This window comes from Gorilla gorilla, chromosome 20 (genome assembly GCF_029281585.2).
Source record: "Gorilla gorilla gorilla isolate KB3781 chromosome 20, NHGRI_mGorGor1-v2.1_pri, whole genome shotgun sequence".
NCBI classification, from domain to species: domain Eukaryota; kingdom Metazoa; phylum Chordata; class Mammalia; order Primates; family Hominidae; genus Gorilla; species Gorilla gorilla.
In genome coordinates, this window is record NC_073244.2 from 55,307,758 (window position 1) to 55,334,815 (window position 27,058).

A 27,058-nucleotide genomic window follows, 5' to 3' on the forward strand; every position below is an offset into this window, starting at 1 on the left:
AACCAATATATTAGCAGGTCCTGTCTTCTCCACTAATAAAATCTATTCATTGCAGCCTGTTAAGGAGAAGCTAAATTAAAAAAAAATCTATTCATTTTCCAACTCCTTGCACTACCTCTGCCATCATCTCTTGCCTAGGTATATCATCTCTGCCTAGACTGGTGCAGTAGCCACCTCACAGGTCTAGCTTCCATTCTTGCCACAGGGAAGCTTTTAAAATGTAAAGCATGTACACAAGAGCACATGCTGTAGGATTCCATTCATATGAAGTTTAAAAATAAGCAAAATTGATCTGTGATAGAAGTTGGAGTCATGGTTATCCTTGGGGTGGGAAACTGACTCTGAAGGGCTACGAGGGAGGCTCTGGGGACATGGGCTGGAAATATTCTATATCTTGACCTAGGTGGAGGTTATTCAGGTATGTACATATGGAAAAATTGCAATTTATGCATTTTATTGTATATATTTTATACCTCAATGAAAATGTTATATCATATATTACATGTAATTATATGTGCACATAATTATATACACATACAACATATATATATATACATACATATATATATATATATACACACATACACACACACACATACACCCCTATATATGATTATGGCAGTCTTCTACTTCTCCAACGCATTCTTTTTTTTTGTTTTTTTTTGTTTTTTTGAGACAGAGTCTCTGTGTGTTGCCCAGGCTTCAATGCAATGGCATGATCTCAGCTCACTGCAACTTTTGCCTCCTGGGTTCAAGTGATTCTCCTGCCTCAGCCTCCCAAGTAGCTGGGACTATAGGTGCATGCCACCATGCCCGGCTAAGTTTTGTATTTTTAGTAGAGATGGGATTTCACCATGTTGGCCAGGCTAGTCTTGAACTCCTGACCTCAGGTGATCCGCCCAACCCAGCCTCACAAAGTGCTGGGATTACAGGCATGAGCCACCACGCTGGCTCCAACGCATTCTGTGTTAGTCTTGGATTAACCACAGAAACAGAACCAGTAGACAATCTATAATATAAGATTTATTGCAAAGAATTGGCTTATGTGGCCTGGCTAGGCAGGTCAGAAAGAGCAAGCTGGAATTTCAGGCATGGGCTGAAGCAGCTGTCCATAGGTGCAGTTTTTTTCTTCCTCAGAGAAGCCTCATCTCTGCTCCTAAGGCCTTTCAGCTGATAGAGTCAGGCCCACCCAAACTGTCTAGAACAATCTTCCTTCCTCAAAGTCAACTGATTATGGACTTTAATCACATCTACGAAATACCCTCACATCAACACACTGATTGGTGTTTGACTGAATAACTGGAACTGTCACATAGGTAAGTTGACACATCAGACTGGGCATCCCAACTTCAGACCACATTTGCAATAAAATCCAAAATCTGGCTGGGCATGGTGACTCACACCTGTAATCTCAGCACATTGGGAGACTGAGGCAGGAGGATTGCTTGAGCCCAGGAGTTTGAGACTAGCCTGGGCAGCATAGTGGGGGCCCCATCTCTATAAAAAATACAAAAATTAGCAGGGTGTGGTGGCACACACCTATAGTCCCAGCTACTAGGGAGGCTGAGGTGGGAGGATTGCTTGAGCCTGGGAGATTGAGGCCGCGGTGAGCTGATTGTGCCACTGCACTCCAGCCTGGGATAGAGCGAGACCCTGTCTCTAATAAATACACAAGCAAAATCCAAAGTTTGCTTTGGATTGCTAGCCCATCAAAAAGGCTAGCTCCTTGAAGGTGGGAATTTTTGCCACTTTTGTTCCCTGCTGCATGCCCAGCAACTGGAACAGTGCCCTGCGCATAGTAGGTGCTCAGTAAATGTGAAGGATGAATGAGGACATCCAGCTTCCCCTTGTATGTCAGGATGTAAAGACACCTGAAGCCCTTGTCACACTGGCCTTACAGGAGCACAGGAGCGGAGCATTTCTGAATTGCCCCCCTTCCCACAAGGCTATTTGCTGACATGGAGCGAGAAGACACGGGAGTCCACTCTTGCTATGCACTTACTCTGAAAATTGCTCTCTCACTGTGCTTTGGGCATCTTGTCTGTAAAACAGGAAGGTGTCTTAGTCCCTTCAGGCTGCTGTAACAAAATACCATAGACTGTATGGCTTATACACAACAGAAATTTATGTCTCATAGCTCTGGAGTCTGGGAAGTCTGCAATCAATGCACCAGCAGATTCGATGGCTGGTGAGAACCCACTTTCTTGCTTATAGGCACCTGCTGGCTGTGTTCTCATGTGGTGGAAGGGGCAAGGCAGCTCTCCAGGGCCTCTTTTATAAGGGCACTAATCCTATTCATGGGGGCTCCACCCTCATGATCTCACCACCTCCCAAAGGCCCCACCTCCCAGTAATATCACTTTGGTAATTAGGTTTCAAAAGATGAATTTTGAGGAGACACAAACATTCAGACAATAGCAGGATGCAACTTACTTTTTTGCTTCTCTCACTGAGTTGCTGGAAAGACCAAGTGGCAAAAAGCATGTGAAAGAACATGGTCAAGCATGTGCATAGAGAACATGCTAAAGGATCCCATCTCTATGAAGTTCATGCAGTTATGAAAGTGTCCTGCACTCATGAAAGTGTCCTGCACTCCTTGTGTTCCTTCCTCCCTCAGACCTTTGTCCAGGCTGTCTCCTCTACCTAGAATGCGCTTCCTCCTGCTTCTTTTTGCCAGCTACTATTGATCCTTTAGGATTTTGCTCAAGGGTGAATTCCTCCAGGAAGTCTTCCCTGATCTTTATAGCTTGGAGAATTTCACCTCGCTGAACTTTGCCTTGTGTGGTTTTCTGTGGAGTTAATCGGCACTCATGTGTTTAGGAGGTGGGGTTGCTTAGCAGTTCATGGGACTGGGAATCTGGTCCCTGAATCCGTACTCACTAGATACACAAGCTCAACCAAGTGCTTTTGCCTCTCAGTTTGTTGACCTGTGACTTAGGGCTTATGACAGTAGCCCATTTATACTGGTCCACTGCTGTGTCCCAAGTACTAAATGTTCATCTCGTTGAATCCTCACTGCAACTACTGTGAAGCAGTTCTTGTCATGTTACAGAGTTTATTTTCACCTCCACCTTATAGGTGAGAAAATATTGGCACAGAGAGCTCAAGTAACTCACCCATGGTCTCTGCAGGCTGAATGCTGGAGCTGGGATTTGAACCCATGCAGCTTAGCTCCAGAGCCTGGCTTAAGTAACTCGCCCATGGTCTCTGTAGGCTGAATGCTGGAGCTGGGATTTGAACCCATGCAGCTTAGCTCCAGAGCCTGGCCTACTAACTGTTAGGGCATACTGCTTATTGGGCCTCTCATGATGACACTAATAAAGACATCATTGTATAGCTCCCTCCTAGAGCTGTGACAGGCTCTGGAGAGAGAGCACAGGAAGCCGTGTTACGGGGTGCCTGGTGCCTGGCTGGTGCTCAGTGAGTAACAGCTGTGATCAGAATTGCTCTTCAAGAATTGCTCTTCATCAGGGCAGGACGTGGCTGTTTTGCCCTCCCCTGGGATGCTGGTGACTGTGTCCAGTTTCTTCCAGTACTGTTGACCAGGTTGTGGGGCACAAGGGAGGGAGAGATGGAAGGCCAGAGGGACAGGAGTGCAATTCTTATTTCAACATCATTTTCCAGTGAGCTACGTGATAGGGGCTGAAGCAGCAAGAATGAGGTGTGTGAACCCCGTCCCCAGCATCCTGGAGGGGCGGTCTATGCTGAGAGCCCCACCAGCAGGAGGACTGGGAGGAGCAAGGCCAGGACCTGTAGTGCTCGGGGAGGGGTGGTGGCTGAAGCACTGGTGAAGGGCTGGGTCATGGATTTCCTGTTGCAGAGGTACCCCTCACAGCAGGAGCCCTGGAGGTCGATGGCTGTCCAGGGGCTGGTGGTGCCCTCGGTGGTGCAGGAGGGCCGGTGGCAGGTTCTGATGTACACAGGGACTGAGAAATTGCCTGGGGGTGGGCAGAGCAGTGAGGAACGGTCAGAACTGAGGGAGACAGCTGCACCTGAACCTTCACCTTGGTAGCTAGGGCCATGCCTCGGTCCTCAGACTTGCTTCAGGTTTTCCTCCTAAGACCAGGGCCAGGCCTCCCTCAGACCAGGGCCATGCCTCTTCCCTCAGAACAGGGTCGTGCCTCCTCCCTCAGACCAGGGCCATGCCTCTTCCCTCAGACCAGGGGCCATGCCTCCTCCCTCAGACCAGGGTTATGCCTCCTCCCTCAGACCAGGGCATGGCCTCCTTCCTCAGAGCAGGGCCAGGCTTCTCCCTCAGACCAGGGTCATGCCTCCACCCTCAGACCAGGGTCATGCCTCCTCCCTCAGACCAGGGTCAAACCTTCTCCCTCAGACCAGGGTCATGCCTCCTCCCTCAGACCAGGGTCATGCCTCCTCCCTCAGACCAGGGTCAAACCTTCTCCCTCAGACCAGGGTCATGCCTCCTCCCTCAGACCAGGGTCATGCCTCCTCCCTCAGACCAGGGTCATGCCTCCACCCTCAGACCAGGGCCAAATCTTCTCCCTCAGACCAGGGCCAAATCTCCCTCAGACCAGGGTCAAACCTTCTCCCTCAGACCAGGGTCATGCCTCCCACCTCAGAGCAGGGCCATGTCTCCCTATTGGGCCTGTCTGGTATCACTACCCTCATGGCTGCCCTGCCTCCATATCCCTTGCCCAGGCCCTTCCACCCTTCCAGCCCCTTACCGACTGTCATTCTGCCATTGCCCTGGAAGCAGGCGGTCTGGTCCTGGTGACACTGGACCCGTCGGGACCTGCCGATAGCGCAGTCATCCTGGTGGACCCCGATACAGGCGTAGCACTCGGCGCCGCTGAGCGTCGGCGGGTTGGGTGCTGGCAAGAGAGCGTAGATGCACACTCAGGCAGTGGTACCCTGGCACAGTCGTGCGGGCTGCGCACTGCGCCAGAGCCCGCGCCTAGCACGTCTAGGGGGCTGGGATCCTAGCGCGCCAAGAGCAGGCGCTCAGCGGAGGCCACGCCTTCCCCGAGGCTGCCCGGCCTCTCATCGTCCCTCCCGGAGCCCAGCCCCGCTCTCCGGCGCACCTTGGCTCAGGTTGGGGAGGGCGTCATGAGTCATGAGGTGGGCGTTGCATTTGTCAGTTGTGCAGCCGCGCACCACCGAGTAGTCTGGGGGCAGCGCGTCCGGGTTCGATTGCGTCTGGCCCGCAGGAGGCCCGGTCCAGCAGCCCTTCCGCACCAGGATCACCGGCGCGCGATACCCTGGGGGCGGGATCGGGGCTCGTGCTCTGCTTCCCGAAACCCTTCTCCCTCCAGTCTCAGCGTTCTTCCTCCTCCCTCTACCCTTTTGCTTTCACCTACACCTCCTCCCCTCCCTCCTTCCCTCCTTCCTCTCACCCCCAGACCTTTTCCCCGAGTTCTTCTCTTCCTCCACTCTTCCTCCCTGTGCGCCTCTCCCACCTTCTCTTCCTTGCTTCCCCATTGTCTCCTGCCCCCACCGCTCGTCCCTCATCCACTTTTTCTATTGTGCGGCGGGGGACGGAGCCTCGCTCTGTCGCCAGGCTGGAGTGCAGTGGCCCGATCTCGGCTCACTGCAACCTCTGCCTCCCGGGTTTAAGCGATTCTCGTGCCTCAGCCTCCCGAGTAGCTGGGATTACAGGTGCCCGCCACCACGCCTAGCTAACTTTTTGTATTTTTAGTAGAGACGGGGTTTCGCCATGTTGGCCAGGCTGGTCTCAAACTTCTGACCTGTGATCCGCCAGCCTCTGCCTCCCAAAGTGCTGGCGTTACAGGCCTGAGCCACCGCCCCAGCCCTCATCCACCCTTTTCTTTCTCTTTCTCCTCTTCTTCCTCTCCTTCCCCATCTTTCTATCTTTACCTTTTCATCTTCTACTCAATTCCCCTCCCTTTCTGCTCCCCTCTCCCCTCCTTTTCCTCCCTAATCTCTCATCCCTGTCCCCCTGCTCCCGCTCCTTACCGGTGTCCAGAGACAGGATAGCCTCAAAGCACTCATGAGGACAGGAGATGCTGGGCAGCTTCATGGCCCTGAGGTCAAAGGGGCCAAAGTAGGTGTGCTCAAAGCTGTAGCACTGCAGGGCTTGGGACCCTGGGGAGAGAGGCGTGGCAGAGTCAGCAGGGCCAGTGTGAGCCTGTCCCAGGAACTCAGAGCTCCACCCAGCAAATGACAGGCACACTGGCCTGGCCCCTCTGCTCCCAGGGAAGCCACGCCTTGAGAGACCAGGTGCTGCTATTGCAGCTGGTCACAGCTGTGTCTGTCTCATGGCAGAGTAATGACCTCTCTGCAGCTGACAGTCCAGTTTTTTCCCTCCAGGACACTCCAGGTCTCCACCCTCTTCCAGGAAGCCCTCTCCCTAGCTATGACTTAGAATAGGAAAGAAAAGTGATTCATTCTTGCTCTGCCCATCCTTCCCCACGCTTAACTCACAAAGTGGACAGCACAGTAAGAGACTCCTGACAGGAAACACGCACTCCAGGACAGGTAGAGTGAAGTGTGGTCCTGTAGTGCCCTGTAAACCCATACATCAGCCCCAGCAACACACAAACTGACATAAACACACAATAACAACATATACACAGGTTCATCCAAGTCTCACAAATATACACAGAATATCCTGAATGCACCCAGGCAGAGTTTTACATTCTCACACAAAACAAGTACGCACCTGGACCCTGCAATATAAGCCTCCCTAACTAAGGCACAGCACTTCACACATGGAAAATCACACAGACACAAAGCGTGTGTCTGTGAGGATGCTTGTGCCTGTGTGATAACCATATCAACACAGAGAAGGACCAGATGCACAGAAAATCATACCCAGAGAGGTCCCAAATCACAGAAGCACAAATAAAACCAGAGGCCACAATTATGCGATGTTTAGAGATACAGGAAAATGAGATCACAAAAACATACAGTTTAAAATCATATATGGAGGCCGGGGTGGTGGCTCATGCCTATAATCCCAGCACTTTGGGAGGCTGAGGCAGGAGGATCACCTGAACTCGGGAGTTAGAGACCAGTCTGGGCAACATGGTGAAATCCCGTTTCTACTAAAAATACAAGAATTAGCTGGGCATGGTGGTGCACGCCTGTGGTCCCAGCTACTCAGGAGTCTGAGGCACGAGAATTGCTGGAGCCTGGGAAGCAGAGGTTGCAGGGAGCTGTGATCGCGCCACTGCACTCCAGCCTGGGTGGCGACAGAGGGAGACTCTGTCTCAAAAAAAAAAAAAAAAATCAAAATCACATATGGATACAAAATGTATAGACCCATGTAACACAGATACATGGAGAGAGAAAAAAAAAACACATCAAAAGGCCCAAACAATTGGCCAGGCATGGTGGTGTCCCCCTGCAGGCCCAACTACTTGGGAGGCTGAAGCAGGAGAATTGCTTGAGCCAAGGAGTTTGAGGCTGTAGTGAGCCATGATTGTGCTACTACACCTTAGTGTGGGCAACAGAGTGAGACCTTATCTCTATTTAAAAAACAGCCACAAGAAAAAAGGCCAGTCTCATTGGCCGATGTGAGTGGATTGCTTGAGCTCAGGAGTTTGAGACCAGCCTGGGCAACATAGTGAAATCCCACCTCTACAAAATCATACAAAAATTAGCCAGGCGCAGTGGCACATGCCTATAGTCACAGTTACTCAGGAGGCTGAGGTGGGAGGATTGCTTGGGCCGAGGAGGTCAAGACTGCAGTGAGCTGTGATTGTGCCACCGCACTCCAGCCTGGGCGACAGAGCAAGACCCTGTCTCAAAAAACAAAACAAAAAACAAAAACTGAGCATATATACATAGAGATGAATATAGGCTTATAAATCACAGAGATACATAAACACAGACACAGATACACAAAATTACACATGCATCTCTTTTACAAAGAAAGCAAACTCAGAAACAGACCCACAAACGCATTTGTTCAGACTAAGACTTTGAAACCTATACAGAGAAACACACACAAGCACAGAGACTCGCAGGACATACTGAACCTGGACACATACAGAAATCAAACTCTCTCCCATTAAGGAACAGAAACACACAGATCTGGTTGTGTGCAGGAATAGCCTCCTTTCTACATTTCTAATTCCCTGTCTTTGTAACCACTTCCATTCTGAAATGAGTTATGTTCCTGTCCTAGCTCACAATGGGGTAGAGGTTGCCTGAAGGTGAAGCCAGGGTTTCTGCCAGTTTCGGAAACAGTCCTGAGGGCTCCCTGGAAATACCTTCGAATTGGGGGTTGGGCAAGGAGGAGAAGAAAGGCTGGGATGGTGGGAAGAGAGACACCAGGAAAAATGACTGATGCAAGAAGAACAAAGGCAGGGAAGAGAAATGAAAATGACATAGCCTCCAGGCTCCTGCCCACCAAGACCCAGGAGTCCAGGCCCCCAGCCCCCTCCTCCCTCAGACCCAGGAGTCCAGGCCCCCAGCCCCCTCCTCCCTCAGACCCAGGAGATCAGGCCCCCAACCCCTCCTCCCTCAGACCCAGGAGTTCAGGCCCCCAGCCCCCTCCTCCCTCAGACCCAGGAGATCAGGCCCCCAACCCCTCCTCCCTCAGACCCAGGAGTCCAGGCCCCCAGTCTCTCCTCCCTCAGATCTAGGAGTCCAGGCCCCCTGCCCCTTCTCACTACTGGATTCAGAAGTTTGCGTACCTGTCAGGCAGAGCGCAGCCCCAAAGAGGCAGAGCAGAATGACTCTGGGGACCCCCATTGCCATTGCTGAGCTGGGCCACCTGGGACAGCTCCTCCTGCTGTGATGTGCTGCCTGGCTGGTTCTCCTTACTGAGTCCTAAGCATCCCGGCCACCCAGCCTGGCCAGTATTTCTTCGTCCCACCCTCCCTATGTGGGCGGGTCTCTTCCTAGGTAATCGTGATGGAAACAGGGTGATCCTCAGTTGCTGGAGATCTACACTTCTGGGTTTGAGGGAGGAGAGAACTAGAAGTCTGGAACCCTTAATTTTGAATGATTGGTGTCTTGTTGGCCTTCTTCCTACACCCCTCCCAGCACTCTGCTCTAATCTGAGGGTGGCACATATGGCCTTTTGACTTCCCTTCCCTCCCCCTACCCCAACACACACCACCCACACAGCTTCCAATCCTGGGATGTCTCCACACCCAAAGACACGTTCATCGTCCCATCCTCTAAACCTTCTCTGAACCCCATCTCCCCACTCATCCACACACCCTCAGCCTCCAGCACCTTCCTGTCTCCCAGCCCTGATCAAACTAGGCTGGGCTAGCGTCTGTCTCCCCTACCAGGCTGTGAACTCTTCAGGGGCCTCCAGGAATGTCTGAGATACCGTATGAGTGAACAAATGAATCAATGAATGAAGACACAAACAAAGAGAAAGGCACCAAGAGACATACAGGGAGAGACAGACACAAAAGAGAAACAGAGAGAGAAGAAGAGAGAGAGAGCGTGCCTTCGAGGAAGCAATTACACATGAGATGCAGAAAGACAGACACAGCCTGGTGTGAACAGATGTGACTGTGTAGTCACACAGACAAACCTAGAGGTGAAGAGGGACACCCCGATAGACACGACATGCCCCCAGGTGTTTCAGAAACATTTATTAAATGAATGAAATCAGGAAGATGGAGATACAGCAGACAACCAGAGGGTCACTGTCTCCCGAGGACACAGACAGACACATGTGGATGCTCAGACACTCAGCAGATGAGGAGGTCCAGAGGAGGCCCCAGCAGGTGGTTGGTGCTGAGGCAGAGACCCCAGGCTAGCACCTCCTGGTTTGTCTCACTTCTTGCTGCTTGGAGATGCTGCCTGCTGGATCAGGCTAGTGGATACTAGCCACAGAGTGGGCACCAACCGTGTGCAGACACCCAGAACCTCAGATCCACATCTGGATGGCAGAGTCCACGTAACACTGGTGACCAAAAGAGCCTTAATGGTCCCCTCAGATCGACTAAACTTTAGACAGGTTTCTTCCTGACTCTTGGCCCTGGATTATGCTTTTTGTAGGGCACTTACTTTAGAAAACTTGTACAGTCATCCCTCGGTATTGTTTTCTATTTCTATGTTTTTTTATTGTTTTTTGGTTTCAAAATATTTTTTATCCAAAGTTGACTGAATGCGTGGAAGTAGAACCTGTGGATGCAGAACCCCATAGACACAGAGGGCCAAATATAATTGCAAATTATTTCTCTGCTCCCCCCGCACCCCCTCTCTTTTTCTTTTTGAGACGGCGTCTCACTCTGTTGCCCAGGCTGGAGTGCAGTGGCGTGATCTCGGCTCACTGCAAGCTCCACCTCCCGGGTTCACACCATTCTTCTGCCTCAGCCTCCCGAGTAGCTGGGATTACAGGCATGTGCCACCATGCCTGGCTAATTTTTGTATTTGTAGTAGAGACAGAATTTCACCATGTTGGCCAGGCTGGTCTTGAATTCCTGACCTCAAGTGATCTGCCCGCCTCGGCCTCCCAAATTGCTGGGATTACAGACGTGAGCCATTGTGCCCGGCCTTCTCTGCCCCTTTGAAATGTAGGTAAATCTTCTCCTGGTCTCTTGCCAGCATTACAACCCAGGAATGTCTTTTTCAAGGACCTGGGAATTATCCCTTTGAAATCATCAAGGGAGATAGCACCCTATCGCCCAGTCTCTGTGGGAGAGTAGGAGCCTCACTTTGATAATTGACAATCAGCAAACTCAGATGGCCCAATCACAGAGAAAAACATTTGCAGACTCAGGAATAACTCCATGTGATGGACACATCCCATTGACCCACCTCCCCCATTGTCCTCCAATATTTTTCCATTAACTCACCTAGGGCTTAACCACCCTAGCACATTTGTTTCAGTGGAGTTGAGTTCAGTCTCTTTCCCTATTGCAATCTCCTTGAATAAAGTCTGCCTTGCCTGTGCAATTTTTCTTTGACAGCAGCCACTATGGACACTCACCAAGCTATGTCCTCCCTTACTGTCATCTTGCCAAATCCCTCCTCTTCCCATCAGGCCTCACTTCCCAGAACCTGTTTTGCATACAAATTATTCTTCCTTCCTGATTCTCCAGTTTCTGCCCCAGGCTCTCAGTGGGGGTCTATCCAGACCAGGGCAGGGTTGTGCTCGGGGGTCTCTGGAGAGTGGAGTCTGGCCAGGAAGGAGGATGGTTTTTCTGAAGCCCCCGTGGAAGGTGAAGGCATTGAAGGTCTTCACAGCAGTTGTCAGTTTCAGGGATTGAGGCTTACAGGGTAGGCAGACCAGTCTGGTGAATGCGTGAGTATGTGAGTGCTGTGTGCACTTTTGATTCTGGTATCGTTCAGGTACTTTTGGAGACTTTGAAGTGTCAGCTCCCTGTACCTTTTGGGAGCATCCATCTGGCTGTCTTCATCTGCCTGGTGTCTGAGTGTTCACGAGTCTGTTGAATGCCTTAGAATTCTGAATGCCTTAGAATGTTCTCAAGGATCTTCTGTTGCATTCCATCAGTTTCCACGCGTGGTTCCATTTCCAATCATGTTTGCAAACATCTGGCCTCTCAAAATTTTTTTTCATATTTGATTTTCATAAGCAGTTTACTAAATGTGGGTACCTTCTAGGGTTTGTGGCCCAAACAGTTGAGAAGTATTTAGTATTTCTTGCCTTATTGGAAATGATTCCATTAATCAAACAAGTCATAATTGTAATGCGTTTTAAGATATTCCCTAAGTAATGTGGGTCATCACTTGCTTCCAGTCTTCATGTTCTGCATAAATGTTATTCCACACGTTATCAGAATTGTGAATTTTCTTTTGGAATTCTAGTCATGACCTTGTCAAAAATTGGATCATGCAGACTGTATGCCAATATATTCTTTTGTTATTTTGTTATTTTTATTTTTTGAGACCGAGTCTCACTCTGTTGCCCAAGCTGGAGTGCAGTGGCGCCATCTTGGCTCACTGGAACCTCTGCCTCCCAGGTTCAAGTGATTCTCCTGCCTCAGCCTCCCAAGTAGCTGGGATCACAGGTGCCTGCCACCATGCCTGGCTAATTTTTGTATTTTTAGTAGACACAGGGTTTCACCATGTTGGCCAGGCTGGTCTCAAACTCCTGACCTCAGGTGATCCACCCGCCTCGGCCTCCCAAAGTGCTGGGATTACAGGCGTGAACCACCACACCTGGCCTCTTTTGTTGTTTTCACATACATTCTTCCTGCAGCATCAATATCTCTTTCTTTCAAATCAGATCTTAATTTTCTTTTACAGTTCAGTAGTATCAAGTGTATTCATGTTGTTGTACAATCAATATCCAGAACTTTTCATCTTGCAAAACTGAAACTCTTTACCCATCAAACAACTCCCCTTTCTTCTATCCCTCCTCCCCACACCCCCTGGCAAGCATCATTCTACTTTGTTTCTGTGAATTTGACTACTCTAGATCAGGGATCCCCAACCCCCGGGGCCTGGTACCAGTACCTGTTAGGAATGGGGCCGCACAGCAGGAGGTGAGCGGTGGGCTAGGGAGGGAAGATTCATCTGTATTTACAGCCTCTCCCCATTACTTGTACTACCACCTGAGCTCTGTCTCCTGTCAGATCAGTGGCTTAGATTCTCATAGCAGCGTGAATCCTATTGTGAACTGCGTATGCAAGGGATCTAGGTTGTGCATTCCTTATGAGATTATAATGCCTGATGATCTGTCACTGTCTCCCATCACCCCTAGAGGGGACCATCTAGTGGCAGGAAAACAAGCTCAGTGGGCCAAGCGTGGTGGCTCACATCTGTAATCCTAGCACTTTGGGAGGCTGAAGCAGGAGGATCACTTGAGGTCGGGAGTTCAAGATGAGCCTGGTCAACATGGTGAAACCCCATCTCTACTAAAAATATAAAAATTAGCTGGGCATAGTGGGCACGCCTGTAATCCCAGCTACTCAGGAGGCTGAGGCAAGAGAATCCTTGAACACGGAAGGCGGAGCTTGTGGTGAGCTGAGATCACACCACTGCAGTCCAGCCTGGGCGACACAGCAAGACACCGTCTCAACAAAACAAAACAAAACAAAACAAAACAAACCCAACAAGCTCAGGGCTCTCACTGATTCTACATTATGGTGAGTTATATAATTATTTCATCATATATTACAATGTAATAATAATAGAAATAAAATGCACAATAAATGTAATGCTCTTGAATCATCTGAAACCATCCCCCACTCCCCGGGTCCATGGAAAAATTGTCGTCCACACAATCAGTCCCTGGTGCTCAAAAGGTTGAGGACCGCTGCTCTAGATAACTCATATAAGTGAAGTCATATAGTACTTGTCCTTTAGTGACTGGCTTATTTCACTTAGCATAATGTCCCCAAGGTATAACCATGTTGTATGTAGCATGTGTCAGAATTTCCTTCCTTTTAAAGGCTGAACAATATCCCATTGTGTGGATACACCGCATTCTATTTATTCATTCATCCTTCCATCAATGGACACTGGAGTTGTTTCACCTCTGGGCTATTGTGAGTAATGCTGTTACGAATATGGCTGTACAAATATCTGTTTGGGACCCTGCTTTGAATTTTTTTGGTTATTATATCAAATCATTTTGAATGTTGCACGCTCTTGTGGAAGTGCCCCTCACCTCATTTTCTTTTTCTTTTCTTTTCTTTTTTTTTTTTTTTTTTTTTGGCAGAGTTTCGCTCTTGTTACCCAGGCTGGAGTGCAATGGTGTGCTCTCAGCTCACCCAGGTTCAAGTGATTCTCCTGCCTCAGCCTCCTGAGTAGTAGCTGAATTTACAGGCACCTGCCACCACGCCCAGCTAATTTTTGTGTTTTTAGTAGAGATGGGGTTTCACCATTTTGGCCAGGCTGGTCTCGAACTCCTGATCTCAGGTGATCCGCCTGCCTCGGCCTCCCAAAGAGTTGGGATTACAGGTGTGAGCCACCGTGCCTGGCCCACCTTCTAATTTTCAAATAATTTGTGATAGCTGTGCTCACCTGTGTTGTTGCAGGCTAGGCTCTCCTGGGAGGCAGATTGTGAGGCTGAGATTAGCATGCAGGACCTTGGGATCAATAGCTGCATAAAGGAGGCAAAGGAAACTGGATTTTGAGCAGAGGGTGAGATTGGGTCCTGATTCAGTCAAACCAAGGGTTCAGTGCACCCCAGGGGTAGGTCTGGCACTGGGCTTGTGGGTTCTGATCAGCTGAGGCAATGCCCAAGGGGCTGACATCAGAAGCAGCTGTCAGAGTCCTTCATTCCTAAAGAGATCTTGGTGGCAAATCACAGCATCCACCACATTCTACTCATTTCTTTGTTTTAGTGTATTTTTCTCCATCTCCAGTGTATTTTTTCCACCTCTTTGAAATAAACATTAATTACAGAATCCTTTCAGATTAAACAAAGTTACCTGATCTGGTCATTTATTCCTCAGTTGAAAAAATTGATGTGAAACAACTTTTCCGTCTACTGTTACTGTCTTTTGGAAGTTAAATGCTCTTTTTTTTTTTTTTTTTTTGAGACAGTCTCACTCTGTTGCCTAGGCTGGAGTGCAGCGGCGTGATCTTGACTCACCACTGCCTCCCAGGTTCAAGTGATTCTTATGTCTCAGCCTCCGGAGAGGCTGGGATTACAGGTGTCTGCCACCACGCCTGGCTAATTTTTGTATATTTAGTAGAGACGGGGTTTCACCATGTTGGCCAGGCTGGTCTCGAACTCCTGACCCCAACTGATCCACTGGCCTCAGCCTCCCAAAGCATTGAGATTACAGGCGTGAGCCACTGCACCCAGCCTAGCTGCTCTTATTTAAGGTGAATAATTTTTAAGAGTTTAAATTTAAGGGTTTAATATTTAAATATTCACATCTAAAGCGTTTAATATTTAAATTAGGTGGCTGGGTACCTGGATTGACGAAAAGAACATGTAATTAAAGGGTTCATTTATTCTCCATTTTTCCTGTCTTCCAGTTATTTCTTGAATTTTCTTTTCTTGGCTTACACAAAAGTAGAAGGAGTAAATTCATGGTCTGTTCTGCTCAATAATTAATGGATCTGTGCTACATTCTGCCAAAATAGCAGCTGTGGAAATTTTTTCCCCTTGCAACTTTGTTTTTCTCAAAAATTCATTCAATGATCCACTTTGTTTCATAATAGCTTTCCATTTTCTGGTCCTGATTATTTTTTGTCCTTGACAGACATCGAATAAGGTTAATATTTTATCTTAGAATTTTAGCATCTTACAATACTATGTAGGCAACAAATCATTAAATTTTCATAAGTTTATTTTTATACTGATGAAATTTCTAAAGCAATAATAAGCAACTACTATAATAGTATAATTAACAGACTTGCATAATACTCTTTAATTTCAACCCACACACATTCTTTGTGGATGATTAATGGTAACCGGATATTAGTTTGTTGTGTTATTGTTGTTGTTGTTTTGAGACAAGAGTCTTGCCCTGTCACCCAGGCTGGAGTGCAACGGCGTGGTCTCCGCTCACTGCAACCTCCGCCTCCCGGGTTCAAGTGATTCTCCTGCCTCAGCCTCCCGAGTAGCTGGGATTACAGGCGCCCGCCACTACACCCGGCTAATTTTTGCATTTTTAGTAGAGACTTGGTTTCACCATGTTGGCAGGCTGGTCTCGAACTCCTGACCTCGTGATCTGCCCACCTCACCCTCCCAAAGTGCTGGGATTACATGTGTGAGCCACCGCACCTGACCGGATATTATTATACAGTGATTTGTGCCAAGTGAAAGGACTTGTAGATTTATTTATTTATTTAAGACAGAGCTTCGCTCTTGTCACCCAGGCTGGAGTGCAATGGCGAGATCTTGGCTCACTGCAACCTTCGCCTCCCGAGTTCAAGCGATTCTCCTGCCTCAGCCTCTGTAACTGGGATTACAGGCGACTGCCACCATGCCCGGTTCATTCACTGGGCTAATTTTTGGTATTTTTAGTAGAGACAGGGTTTCACCACAGGGTCACGCTGGTTTTCAACTCCTGACCTCAGGTGATCCACCCGCCTTGGCCTCCCAAAGTACTGGGATTACAGGCGTGAGCCACCGTGCCTGGCCAGGACTTGTAGATTTAAACATAGAATTCAAAAATTCCAGTCTGGTAGAGTAAATAATTAGATGGAAATATGAACTGCAATATGAAATACTGAATACAGACAATGTGCTGGCACCATTAGGGACTTTAACAAAATGTTCTGCATATCAGGTGGAAGAGCAGCTCATTGTTTAGAAGCACAGACTATTTTAAATGACATAAAATCAACACGTCTTTCCATTTCAAAACCAATGTCTCCTTAGTATATAGAAGTAGAATGGTAGCTACCAACCCTCTTGGAACAAGACACTTTACTGCCATCTGCTGGAACATAGTTGCAATAAATTGTAAATCACTTTCGCAACCGTCAATAGCATGCACAATACATAATAATTTTCAAAAAGTTGTTTTCAAAATAGTAAAGATGTCTGTGATATGAATAGCACCTCCTTAGGTGTAGTGTTCTTGTGCAGTGCCCAACATGAACAACTGCACATGGTGACAGTAGAATCATGGCATCTGCAAAACAAAATCCATTTTACTTTTTCCTCTCCAATCTTTATGCCTTTTTTTCTTTTTCTTGCCTTATTGTATAGGCTAGAACTCCCAGTACATGATTGAATAGAATTAATGGTAGTAAACATGCTTGTCTTGCTACTGATGTTATATAGTCGTGTGTTTTTTTTAGACAGGGTCTTTCTCTGTTACCCAGGCTGGAGTGCACTGGCATAATCATGGGTCACTGCAGCTTCAACTTGCTGGGCTCAAGTGATCCTCCCTCCTCAGCCTCTTGAGTAGCTGGGACCACAGTTGCATGCCACTGTGCCTGGCTAATTTTGCTAGTTTCTACCCTTCCCTTCCGTTCCCTTCCCTTCCCTTCCCTTCCTTTCCGTTCCCTCCCCTCCTCTCTCCTCCCCTCCCCTCCCCTCCCCTTTCTTTCCCTTCCCTTCCTTTCTTTCCATCTCTCTTTATCTTTCTTTCTTTCTTTCTTTTTTTTGGACAGAGTCTCGCTCTGTTGCCCAGGCTGGAATGCAGCGATCTTGGCTCACTGCAACCTCTGCCTCCTGGGTTCAAGTGATTCTCCTGCCTCAGCCTCCCAAGTAAGCTGGGATTACAGGGGCCTGCCACCAGGCCCGGCTAATTCTTTGTACTTTTAGTAGAGATGGGGTTTTGCCATGTTGGCCAGGCTGGTCTCGAACTCCTGACCTTAGGTGATTCACCTGCCTCGGCCTCCCAAAGGACTGGTATTACAGGCGTGAGCCACTGCGCCCAGCCTAACAGAAAAATATTTTTTAAATAATAGTAAATATATACCAGACCACCCACAGAGTGATCAAACACCTTTCTTTGGCAGCATTTGTGTAGTTTCTAATACAGCTTTAAAATATGTTCATAAAGAATTATTAAATATCCTTTGTATTTATATTTTATTTAGAGCCTGGAGAAGGCTCTAAATAAAAGGTGAGAGGTGAATATTTTGAGTTAACTTGATATAAGCAAGGTTTCACAGATTAACTTTGAAATATAGGATGACATGGGGCTGGGTGCCATGGCTTATGCCTGTAATCCTAGCATTTGGGAGGTTGAGGCAGGACGACTATGACAGCTTGAGCCCAGGAGATTGAGGGGAAAAAAAATGGATAACATGGAATAGTTGAGAAACGTGACATCATGAAAATAAAGGTGATTTTTCTAAATTTTATTGCAAACAAATTTAAAGGTATGAAAGTGTTGAAAAATTAGCTCATCAGCTGGGCACGGTGGCTCACGCCTGTAATCCCAGCACTTTGGGAGGCCAAGGAGGGCAGATCACCTGAGGTCAGGAGTTCAAGACCAGACTGGCCAACAGGGCGAAACTCTGTCTCTACTAAAAATACAAAAATTAGCCTCATGTGGTGGTGGGCGCCTATAATCCCAGCTACCTGGGAGGCAAAGGCAGGAGAATGGCTTGGACCTGGAAGGCGGAGGTTGCAGTGAGCAGAGATCACGCCACTGCCCTCTAGCCTGGGTGACAAAGGGACAAAGAAAGAAAGAAAGAAAGAAAGAAAGAAAGAAAGAAAGAAAGAGAAAGAAAGAGAGAAAGAAAGAAAGAAAGAAGGAAGGAAGGAAGGAAGGAAGGAAGGAAGGAAGGACGGACGGACGGAAGGAAGGAAAGAAAGAAAGAAAGAAAGAAAGAAAGAAAAAGAAAGAAAGAAAGAGGGAGGGAGAGAGGGAGGAAGGAAGGAAGGGAGGGAGGGAGGGAGGGAGGCAGGCAGGAAGGCTCATTGATCATCCATATAGCAATTATGTGGATCAAAACTGTTAACATTTGCCATATTTGCTTATTCTATCTCTATCTTCTGTGTCAGCTTCTGGTGCATAGGAAACCACAAGCAAAATGTAGGAGCTTAAAACATCAAGCATTTTACCCCTCTCCAAATCCTGTGTGTCTCTTGGGTTGTTCTTCTGATATGGGCTGGCTTGACTGATTTCTGCTGGGCTCTGTCATGTGCTTGTGGTCAGCTGGAGGGTTGGGTGGTGGCTGGATGACCCAGAATGGTCTCACTCACAAGACTGGCTGTCAGGCAGGCCTCAGTTCTCCTCCAAATGGCTAGCTTGAACTTTATCACATGGGAGTTGCAACGTTCCAAAGAGGAGCAAGAAAGGGCAACCCCTAATAAGCAGGTGCTTTTCATGCCTTTGCTTATGTTATGTTTGCTAATGTCCCATGTCCCATTGGCCACAGCAAGTCACCAGGGTATCCCAGAGTCAGTGCAGAAGGACACTAACAAAAGGTATGGATAGAGGGAGGGGAATGATTTGTGGTTATTTTTTCTATCTATCTATCTATCTATCTATCTATCTATCTATCTATCTATCTATCATCTATCCATCCATCCATCCAGCTATCTATCATCATTATCATCTTTATCATCTATTATTTGTCTATTACTGTTGAACCATTAAAAGCAAGTTGCAGACATCTTTTGCTTCACTCCTAAATATAAATTCTGGCATAGGCAAGGGTCTTTCTCCAATTCAATTCTTCCCTTCCCTTCTTTTCAGACTATTTTTAAAGGGCTAAATAACTTGAAACTTGATTGTTCATCTCACATTCACACAATAATTGTGACAGTGATAAAGAACATGGAGGGAAGACCTACAAGGCCAACTAATTAAAATATTTAAAAACATTCATTTTTACCCACAAGGAAAGTGTAGGTTTGAGCCACAACATTTAACCAGATTTCTTGCAGCTCAAAGGCAGTTCTGCAGTCAAATTTATACTCTTTTAACTACACAGAAATTAAGGGACAGACGATGCAGACATTTCTAGGAAAAGAGTGGTAACTTCTAGGTCATCACCATGGAAATGGGTGGTAACTTCCGGGTATTACCATGGCAATGGTAAACTCACATGGCACACTGGTGGGAGTGTCTTATGGAAAGCTGCTTCCACCCAGGCCCTGTTTTAGCTAGTCCTCAATTAGGTCTGGTGTCTGAGCCCCACCTCCGGAATCGAGTCCCACCTCCGACCTCATAAAGATATTAAGGACACTGTAAGAATAAATTCCTGCCCCATTCAGGAGATGTCTTGTGTAATTACGTTACTATGAGGTAGCTGGCTGGTCTCCTTGAGAAGCAGTTCCATATCAAGTGCTCAGGATCAGCCTCTGCTGCTAGCAGATTGGGTACTCAGTAGTGGCGGTAACTTGATTAGTTTCAGTGAAAGGTAGCCCCTGCGTGGTGCCCTCCCACAGTAATGAGTTTATGCAAGATCTGGTTGTTAAAAAGTCTGGGAACTCCACCATCTCTCTCTTGCTCTCTCTCTTGCCATGTGACACACCTGTTCCCCCTTCGTCTTCCACCATGATTGTAAGCTTCCTGAGGCCTCACCAGAAGCAGATGCTGGCACTATGCTTTTTGTACAGTCTGCAGAACTGTGAGCCAAATAACCTTCTTTCCTTATAAATTACCTAGACTCCGGTATTCCCTTATTGCAATGCAAAACAGACTAACACACAGGCATAGCTTTCATCCTTGCCACCATGGCCACTCTGTTCATGAGACCATTGAACCAGCATGGGGCTGGCTGAGGAGATGGACTGACTTACTTTCATGGCATGGATCATCCCTGTTGTTAAGAGCTTTCTTCGTGGGGATTATTGTTGTATTTATTTGTGTATTTATGTATTTATTTATTGAGACACTGTTTCATTCTGTTGCCCAGGCTGGAGCGCAGTGGTGCAATCTTGGCTCATTGCAACCTCTGCCTCCCGGGTTCAAGTGATTCTCCTGCCTCAGCCTCTTGAGTAGGTGGGATTACAAGTGCACAACACCAAGCCCGGCTAATTTTTGTATTTTTAGTAGAGATGGGGTTTCACCATGTTGGCCAGGCTGGTCTCGAACTCCTGACCTCAAGTGATTTGCCTGCAACGGCCTCCCAAAGTGCTGGGATTACAGGCATGAGCCACTGTGCCCAACCAAGGATTATTTTTAGTAGGAATTAGGATGAGACACATATATGCATGCATTTTGTATGTACGCCCATAAATGTATCCACATACTTCTTCCTAGACCTGCTTGCCCCTGAGCTTCCAGTCTCATTCCTTACAAGATCCTGACCAAACAGAAAGCCATGGGCCATTTCCCAGGAGCCCATGTATATCTGCACATTGGGCCACATCTCACTCCAATTTAAGTGAAGGGGCCAGGTGTGGTGGCTCAGCCTGTAATCCCAGCACTTTGTGAGTCTCAGGCGGGAGGATGGCTTGAGCCCAGGAGTTCAAAATCAATCTGGGCAACATAGGGAGACCCCATCTGTACAAAACATTCAAAACAAATTAGCAGGTGTAGTGGTGCACACCTGTAGTCCCAGCTACTGGGGAGGCTGAAATGAAAAAATCACTTGAACCCAAGAGATTGAGGCTGCAGTGTGCTATGATCCTGCCACTGCACTCCAGCCTGGGTAACAGAGAAAGACCTGTCTCTAAAACAAACAAACAAATGAAGTGAAGATCTCCAATCACAGCTCTGTACACCAGGATTTACCTTCACCACTGCCTGTAGGACCCACCTCTGAGTAGTGGTCCTGTAATATGATAATTCAGGTTCAGCTTCCAAAATACATCAGTCACACTGATCCATCTGTGAGCCAGACCTTTTCTTCCTTAATATTCTACAGTAAAATCTTCATATGATGTCATGAATGTGAATTAAAGGAACAACATAGCTGCAACCAAGGTCAGTGACATGAGAGTCTGAGCTGTCTGTGTGTGTAACTCTTTTGTGCCATCTAGATCTCTTACAATGAATTAATACTGTGCCCAAATGGCACTATGACTTAGTGGGTTAGATACCCAACTCATGACAGGTAGTTTTAGTCATATAGATACTTGATGTCCCATGGTCAAAATCACAGACTCCATTAGTACTCAGCAGCTGGTTTTCAAATTGAAAGCACTTATATGCTGCATAATAAATGGACTTACTTCAGAACCTTACGGGCTGTAATTTTGCTTTTGTATCTTGCCAGAGACTCCACATAACAGCTTCAACCATTATGGATAGAGGTGACACCATCAAAGTTGCTGATTCATGTGGCTCAGGGACAGGGAGATTGCATCGCAGGCTTTACCTGCTGTAGAGCTCTCACCTGCTTTGAAACTCAGCAGCCTTCAAGTTTATCTGAAAAATGAGTCAGAACAATATTCCAGGCCAGTCATGATGGCTCACGCCTGTAATCTCAGCACTTTGGGAGGCCGAAAGTGGGGGGATTGTTTGAGGCCAGGAGTTTGAGGCCAGCCTGGGCAATATAGTGAGAACCTATTTCTAAAAAAAAAAGAAAGAAAGAAAAAGGAGTTTGAGACCAGCATGGGCAACACAGGGAGACCCCGTCTCCACAAAAAATTTAAAAACTAGCTGCGCATGGTGGCATGTGCCTGTAGTCCCAGTTACTCGGGAGGCTGAAGTGGGAGGATCTACTTGAGCCAGGGAGGTCAAGACTGCAGTGAGCTGTGATCGTGCCACTGCACTCCAGCCTGGGCAATAGAGCAAGACCCTGTCTAAAACAAAACCAAAACCAAAAACCAGCTATAAAAGACACCTAGAACTATTTAAAAAAGGGAAAAAAAGAACACTATTCTGAAGTGTGATTTATATATGTATCATATAAATCATATGTTATATATAAATACACATCTATATATACCCATCTATTATTTTTATTTTATTTTATTTTTGAGACGGAGTTTCACTTTGTCACCCTGGTTGGAGTGCAGTGGCGCGATCTCAGCTCACTGCAACCTCTGCTTCCCGACTTCAAGCGATTCCCCTGCCTCAGCCTCCTGAGTAGCTGGGACTACAGGCATGTGCCACCATGCCCAATTTTTGTATTTTTAGTAGAGATGGAGTTTCGCCATGTTGGCCAGGCTGGTCTCGAACTCCTAACCTCAAGTGATTCACCCGCCTTGGCCTCCCAAACTGCTGGGATTCCAGGTGTGAGCCACCACGCCCCACTCTATCTATCTATCTATCTATCTATCTATCTATCTATCTATCTATCAATCTATCTATCTATCTACCTATCATGTATCTATCACTTTCAAATGTCAAAGAGCCCTACCAAATTATGTGCCTGTTTATCAGTTTAGGAAGTGTGAGTTGCAATAACTTATTCTTTACCTTAAGGGAGATACTATGGCATGTCCCAGATGATTGGACTTCTAAAATCTTCACTGATGTGGTAAGTTAGTGAACATTCATGAGGTTTATCTCCCTCTTTCTGTCACTCATTTGCATTACTATGGCTTCTACAGTGATTGCCACTTCCTGATCACCAGGTCAAATTAGCATGATTTTATTGGTGGAATGAACCAGTGCTATGTTCTTCAGAATGTAAAGATGATCAAGGCCTCTGTGGACTACAATATGACAGAGATTAGGAGGGTTATCAGGAACCTGGGGCAAGACAGTGCTGCAGTCCTTACCATGCACACATGAATGGCTTTTAATTCTCCTAAATGTCAGAGATCAAGTAAAATACATTTGTCAGATCATTAAGCACATACTAAGGACCAAAAACTAGGTTGGTCAACTCCAGTAAAGATGTCACATCTGACATAGCAGCTGAAATTGGAGCTGCTATTTGTTTACATTTAAAGTAGTCACTATGAATTAGCTTTGGCCACATAATAAGTGATACGGTTTGGCTGTGTCCCCACCCAAATCTCATCTTGAATTGTAGCTCCCATAATTCCCACATGTTGTGGGAGGAACCTGGTGAGAGATAACTGAATCATGGGGGTGGTTTCCCCCATACCGTTCTCATGATAGTGAATAAGTATTATCAGAGCTGATGGTTTTATAAGGGGAAACCCTTTTTGCTTGGCTCTCATTCTCTTTGCTGGCTGCCATGTAAGATGTCTCTTTGTTCTCTTTTGCTCTTCTGCTATAATTGTGAGGCCTCCCCAGGCATGTGTAACTATGAGTCCATTAAACCTGTTTTTCTTTATCAGTTACCCAGTCTTGGGTATGTCTTTATCAGCAGCACGAAAACAGACGAAAACAATCAGTAACCCCAAAACTCAGAGGCTTGAAATTACGAATATTATTTCTCACAATTCTGGGGGCCTTCTGAGCATTTCTTTTGCTCTGGGATGGTTTGGCTGCAGCTGCATAGTATAGTCAGGCCTCACTCAAAGTTCTAATGGTTGGTTGGTTATTGTGGGGGACGGGGCATGAGAATGACTTGGCCTTATGTTTCTCATCATCCCTCAGTCTAGTTCACGCTTGCATGAACCCACGGGAGCTGGGTTCAAAATGCAACAAGAAAGCAGTTTCCATTCAGTGAGTGTTTTTCAAACCTCTATATGTCACATTTACTACTGTCTCAAAGAAAATCAAATGCACATTCCCAGATTCAAAGAGTGGAGAAATTGACTCCACCTTTGAAGGGAAGAGCTGCAAAGTCATGTTGCAAAGAATATACACACAGGAATGGGAAGAATTTGTGGGATTTTTTTTCAATCTACCACATCCACTAGCTTCAGTCATGCAGGTTTTTTGCAGGGGCCAAGTAAAATGAATGGAGGTATGATAGGGACAAATAATCCTGCATCCTCTAACTTTTTGATGATGATGCAATCTCTGCAATTCCTCCCACAGCACAGTATTGAGTTTCAAGGGTTTCCACTTGGCTCTTTATACCATAAGGACTTTATTTATTTATTTATTTTTGAGATGGAGTCTCACTCTGTCACCAGGCTGGAGTGCAGTGGCGCCATCTCAGCTCACTGCAATCTCTGCCTCCCAGGTTCAAGCTATTCCCCTGCCTCAGCCTCCCAAGTAGCTGGGATTACAGGTGTGCACCACCACACGCAAGTAATTTTTTTATTTTAGTAGAGATGAGGTTTCACCTTTTTGGCCAGGATGGTCTCTATCTCCTGACCACATGATCCACCCGCCTTGGCCTCCCAAAGTGCTGGGATTACAGGCATGAACTACCGCGCCCAGCCCATAAGTACTCTTAGTTCACAAGTTAGGAAGCCACTATAATGAGTTCTACCAGAAGACGAGCATATCTATCCCAAATATATGTTAAAGGATAGAGGAAAACAACCATAGGGTGAGTTCATGGACTTACTGAACTCACTGTGAGATCAGACTTGGGCCAAACATGGATAAGTAACAAGCTTGAAATCCTATCACAAGGATCTTGAGGGTCTCTCCTGGAAACACTCCTCTTAGCTTACATTGCCTACAGGGAGGACCTTGAGAAGAAGTTTCTGTGCTATTATTTTATCAGTGGGTACAGTTCCAGGGAAGCAGGAGAGAGGGAAAAGTATAGTGTGGTAGGGAAGGAGACAACACTTGTATGAAGGTCTTACTGAGCTGGCCACTGCTTGCTATCAAGTGTAATTGATTGTTTAATTTTGTGTTTTAAGACCACCTAGCTGAGGAGAAGAAGGGAGGTGAATTCATCCACTGGTTCATGAAAGGTTTGTCCCAGAGACTATTAACTCCGCTGTACTTCCAGGTCGCGTGTGAATAGTTCAATGGGTTCTGTAACGTCTCATGCATCAGCATCAACAGGAAAGCCCTAGGGCTTGAGACAAGTAGTGCCCATTGCAGGCATGAGGTCAGGTTTCGTTGCTGCTTGTGCCCATGTAGAGTTGTTCTGAATTCATGCAGGGATGTTGCTGCAGCAGTGAATCAAGAGAAACAAGTTTCCAGAGGCCCCAGGCACAGGTGAGGCTGAGAGGATCTGAAGTGACACATAAGATGTGTCTGAACTCTTTCTTAATTCAACTCTTGCATGCAATTATGTGAGCCTGGTGATGATTAGAGTTTAAATTCTAAACTACTGATGCTGTATCATTAATGACTAATTGTCTATTATTAAAAGTTTCTGTCTCTTCTTGTCAATTCTTTAAGTTATAGCTTTCTAGGAAATTGACCATTTCATCTGTTTGCAAATTTATTCTAATTCAAAAAATATTTTCTATTCTTGTGTAGTCTTTTTCTTTCTTAATATTATTTGTGCCTGTTCTCTTTTTTATTCATCTTTTGAAATAATCTATTTTTTAATTATCTCAGAAATGGATCACTTCAAATAAGCAGTTGTTGGCATTTAGCCTCTATTGCATCAGTGTTTTCTATTTCTTTAACTTGTGCTTATTGTTGACCTCAACCAACTTTCTTTGTATTTATTCTATTATTCTGTGTTCTAACTTCAAGTTGGACATAGCCTTCATTCTTTTCATTTTTCCCTTCTTCTTCTTCTTTTTTTTTTTTTTTTTTTTGAGATGGAGTTTGCTCTTGTTGCCCAGGTTGGAGCATAGTGGCATGATCTCAGCTCACTGCAATCTCCACCCCCAGGGTTCAAGCGAGTCTCCTGCCTCAGCCTCCCGAGGGGTCTAGGAGATTAGTGATTATTAGTTCTAGCAGGTTACAGTGACCGGTAGCACAGGAGGGATTGGCTTCCTTTTTCTGAAGGTGAACCGGGTCTTTTCTGTCCTTTTTCTAAGTAGCTTAAATAACATATGGTCAATAGGCACAATTTTCACAGGCCTCTAACTCATGACCCACTAATCCCCTAGACCCCCGTTGGAAACAAGGAGAACGTGTAACCCTGGAGATCGATGGGTCAGGGCTAAACCCCCAAGTTGCCTTTTTAGTTTGAGGGGAGGTACACAGGCACTCTCCCAAACCAGTGTTTCAAACTTTTTATGATGAGCCGAATCTGCCAACACCAGAGCTTCCAAAAAGGACAAAAGAACTTGTTTCTCCAGCTAGCAGAAAGTGTAGCTCATTTCCTCAATGTTACTTTCTGTTATGTATGTGAGGGAACCACTATGGGAGACTGATGGCCTTGGGAAGCTAGAGAGTTGGTGCCCACTGATCCAGTTCCTGACCCAATTCCAGTTCAGAAGGCCCAAATTAGCAACTTCTGGGTCCTAAAAACTTCAATTATTGGACAATACTGTGTAGCTAGAGAAGGAAAAGACTTCACCATTCCTGTAGGAAAGCTCGATTGTCTAGGACACACTCCAGCTGTCACTCTACACACAAACCCACACACTTGTGTCACAGTCACAGATGCATTCCAGTCCTGTCATACACCAAGCACTTTCTTCTTTTTGACACATACACACAGTCTGTCACACAGTCAAAGAGAAACACACCTGCTGTGTCACGAGCACACATGCAGTCACGAAGACATACCCTGGCCATTTCATGTGCACAGATGCACACACACCCCATTCCCTGTGTCACAAGACATCCCAGCCGTGGCACGTGCACTCTCATACAGACGCAACGTCACCATTCGCACGGTAGGGCACATCCTTGGCTCTATCACGCACATAATATTGCACACACCCCCTACACCATGTCTGTCACCACCACGGACGGTCCATCACACGCGGCCAGGGAGACGCCTGACCTCGTTTTGCCCCACCCCCTCCCTCAAGTCTTCATACCCAGCCACACTGTCGCCTTCTTCGGCTGCTCGCATTCGCCTCATTGCTTCTCCCACCCTTACCCGCACTGCCGACTGGGGCATGAGTCCGCAACGCCCTCTGCGCCTCGCTCTGCTTCGATGTCTCCTTCTGAAACTACACGCGGAACCCAAGAATCACT

General features: G+C 46.8%; 1 protein-coding gene across 2 annotated transcripts; it reads right to left on the reverse strand.

Annotated features, from left to right (window-relative positions):
- Window positions 1-1,003: 1,003 nt before the first annotated feature.
- Window positions 1,004-27,058, reverse strand: LYPD5 (LY6/PLAUR domain containing 5). 2 transcript variants are annotated; one of them, XM_019014368.4, is made up of 5 exons: window positions 26,961-27,058; window positions 5,934-6,062; window positions 5,042-5,218; window positions 4,685-4,831; window positions 1,004-3,937 (listed from the first exon to the last, which is right to left on the reverse strand). In XM_019014368.4, exons 2-5 carry the CDS (start codon window positions 5,995-5,997, stop codon window positions 3,699-3,701), a joined length of 627 nt encoding a protein of 208 aa, XP_018869913.1. In that variant the 5' UTR covers window positions 5,998-6,062; window positions 26,961-27,058; the 3' UTR covers window positions 1,004-3,698. The 2 variants fall into 2 exon arrangements, with proteins under 2 accessions (XP_018869913.1, XP_055225594.1); XM_055369619.2 differs by lacking the exon at window positions 26,961-27,058 and adding an exon at window positions 8,621-8,762.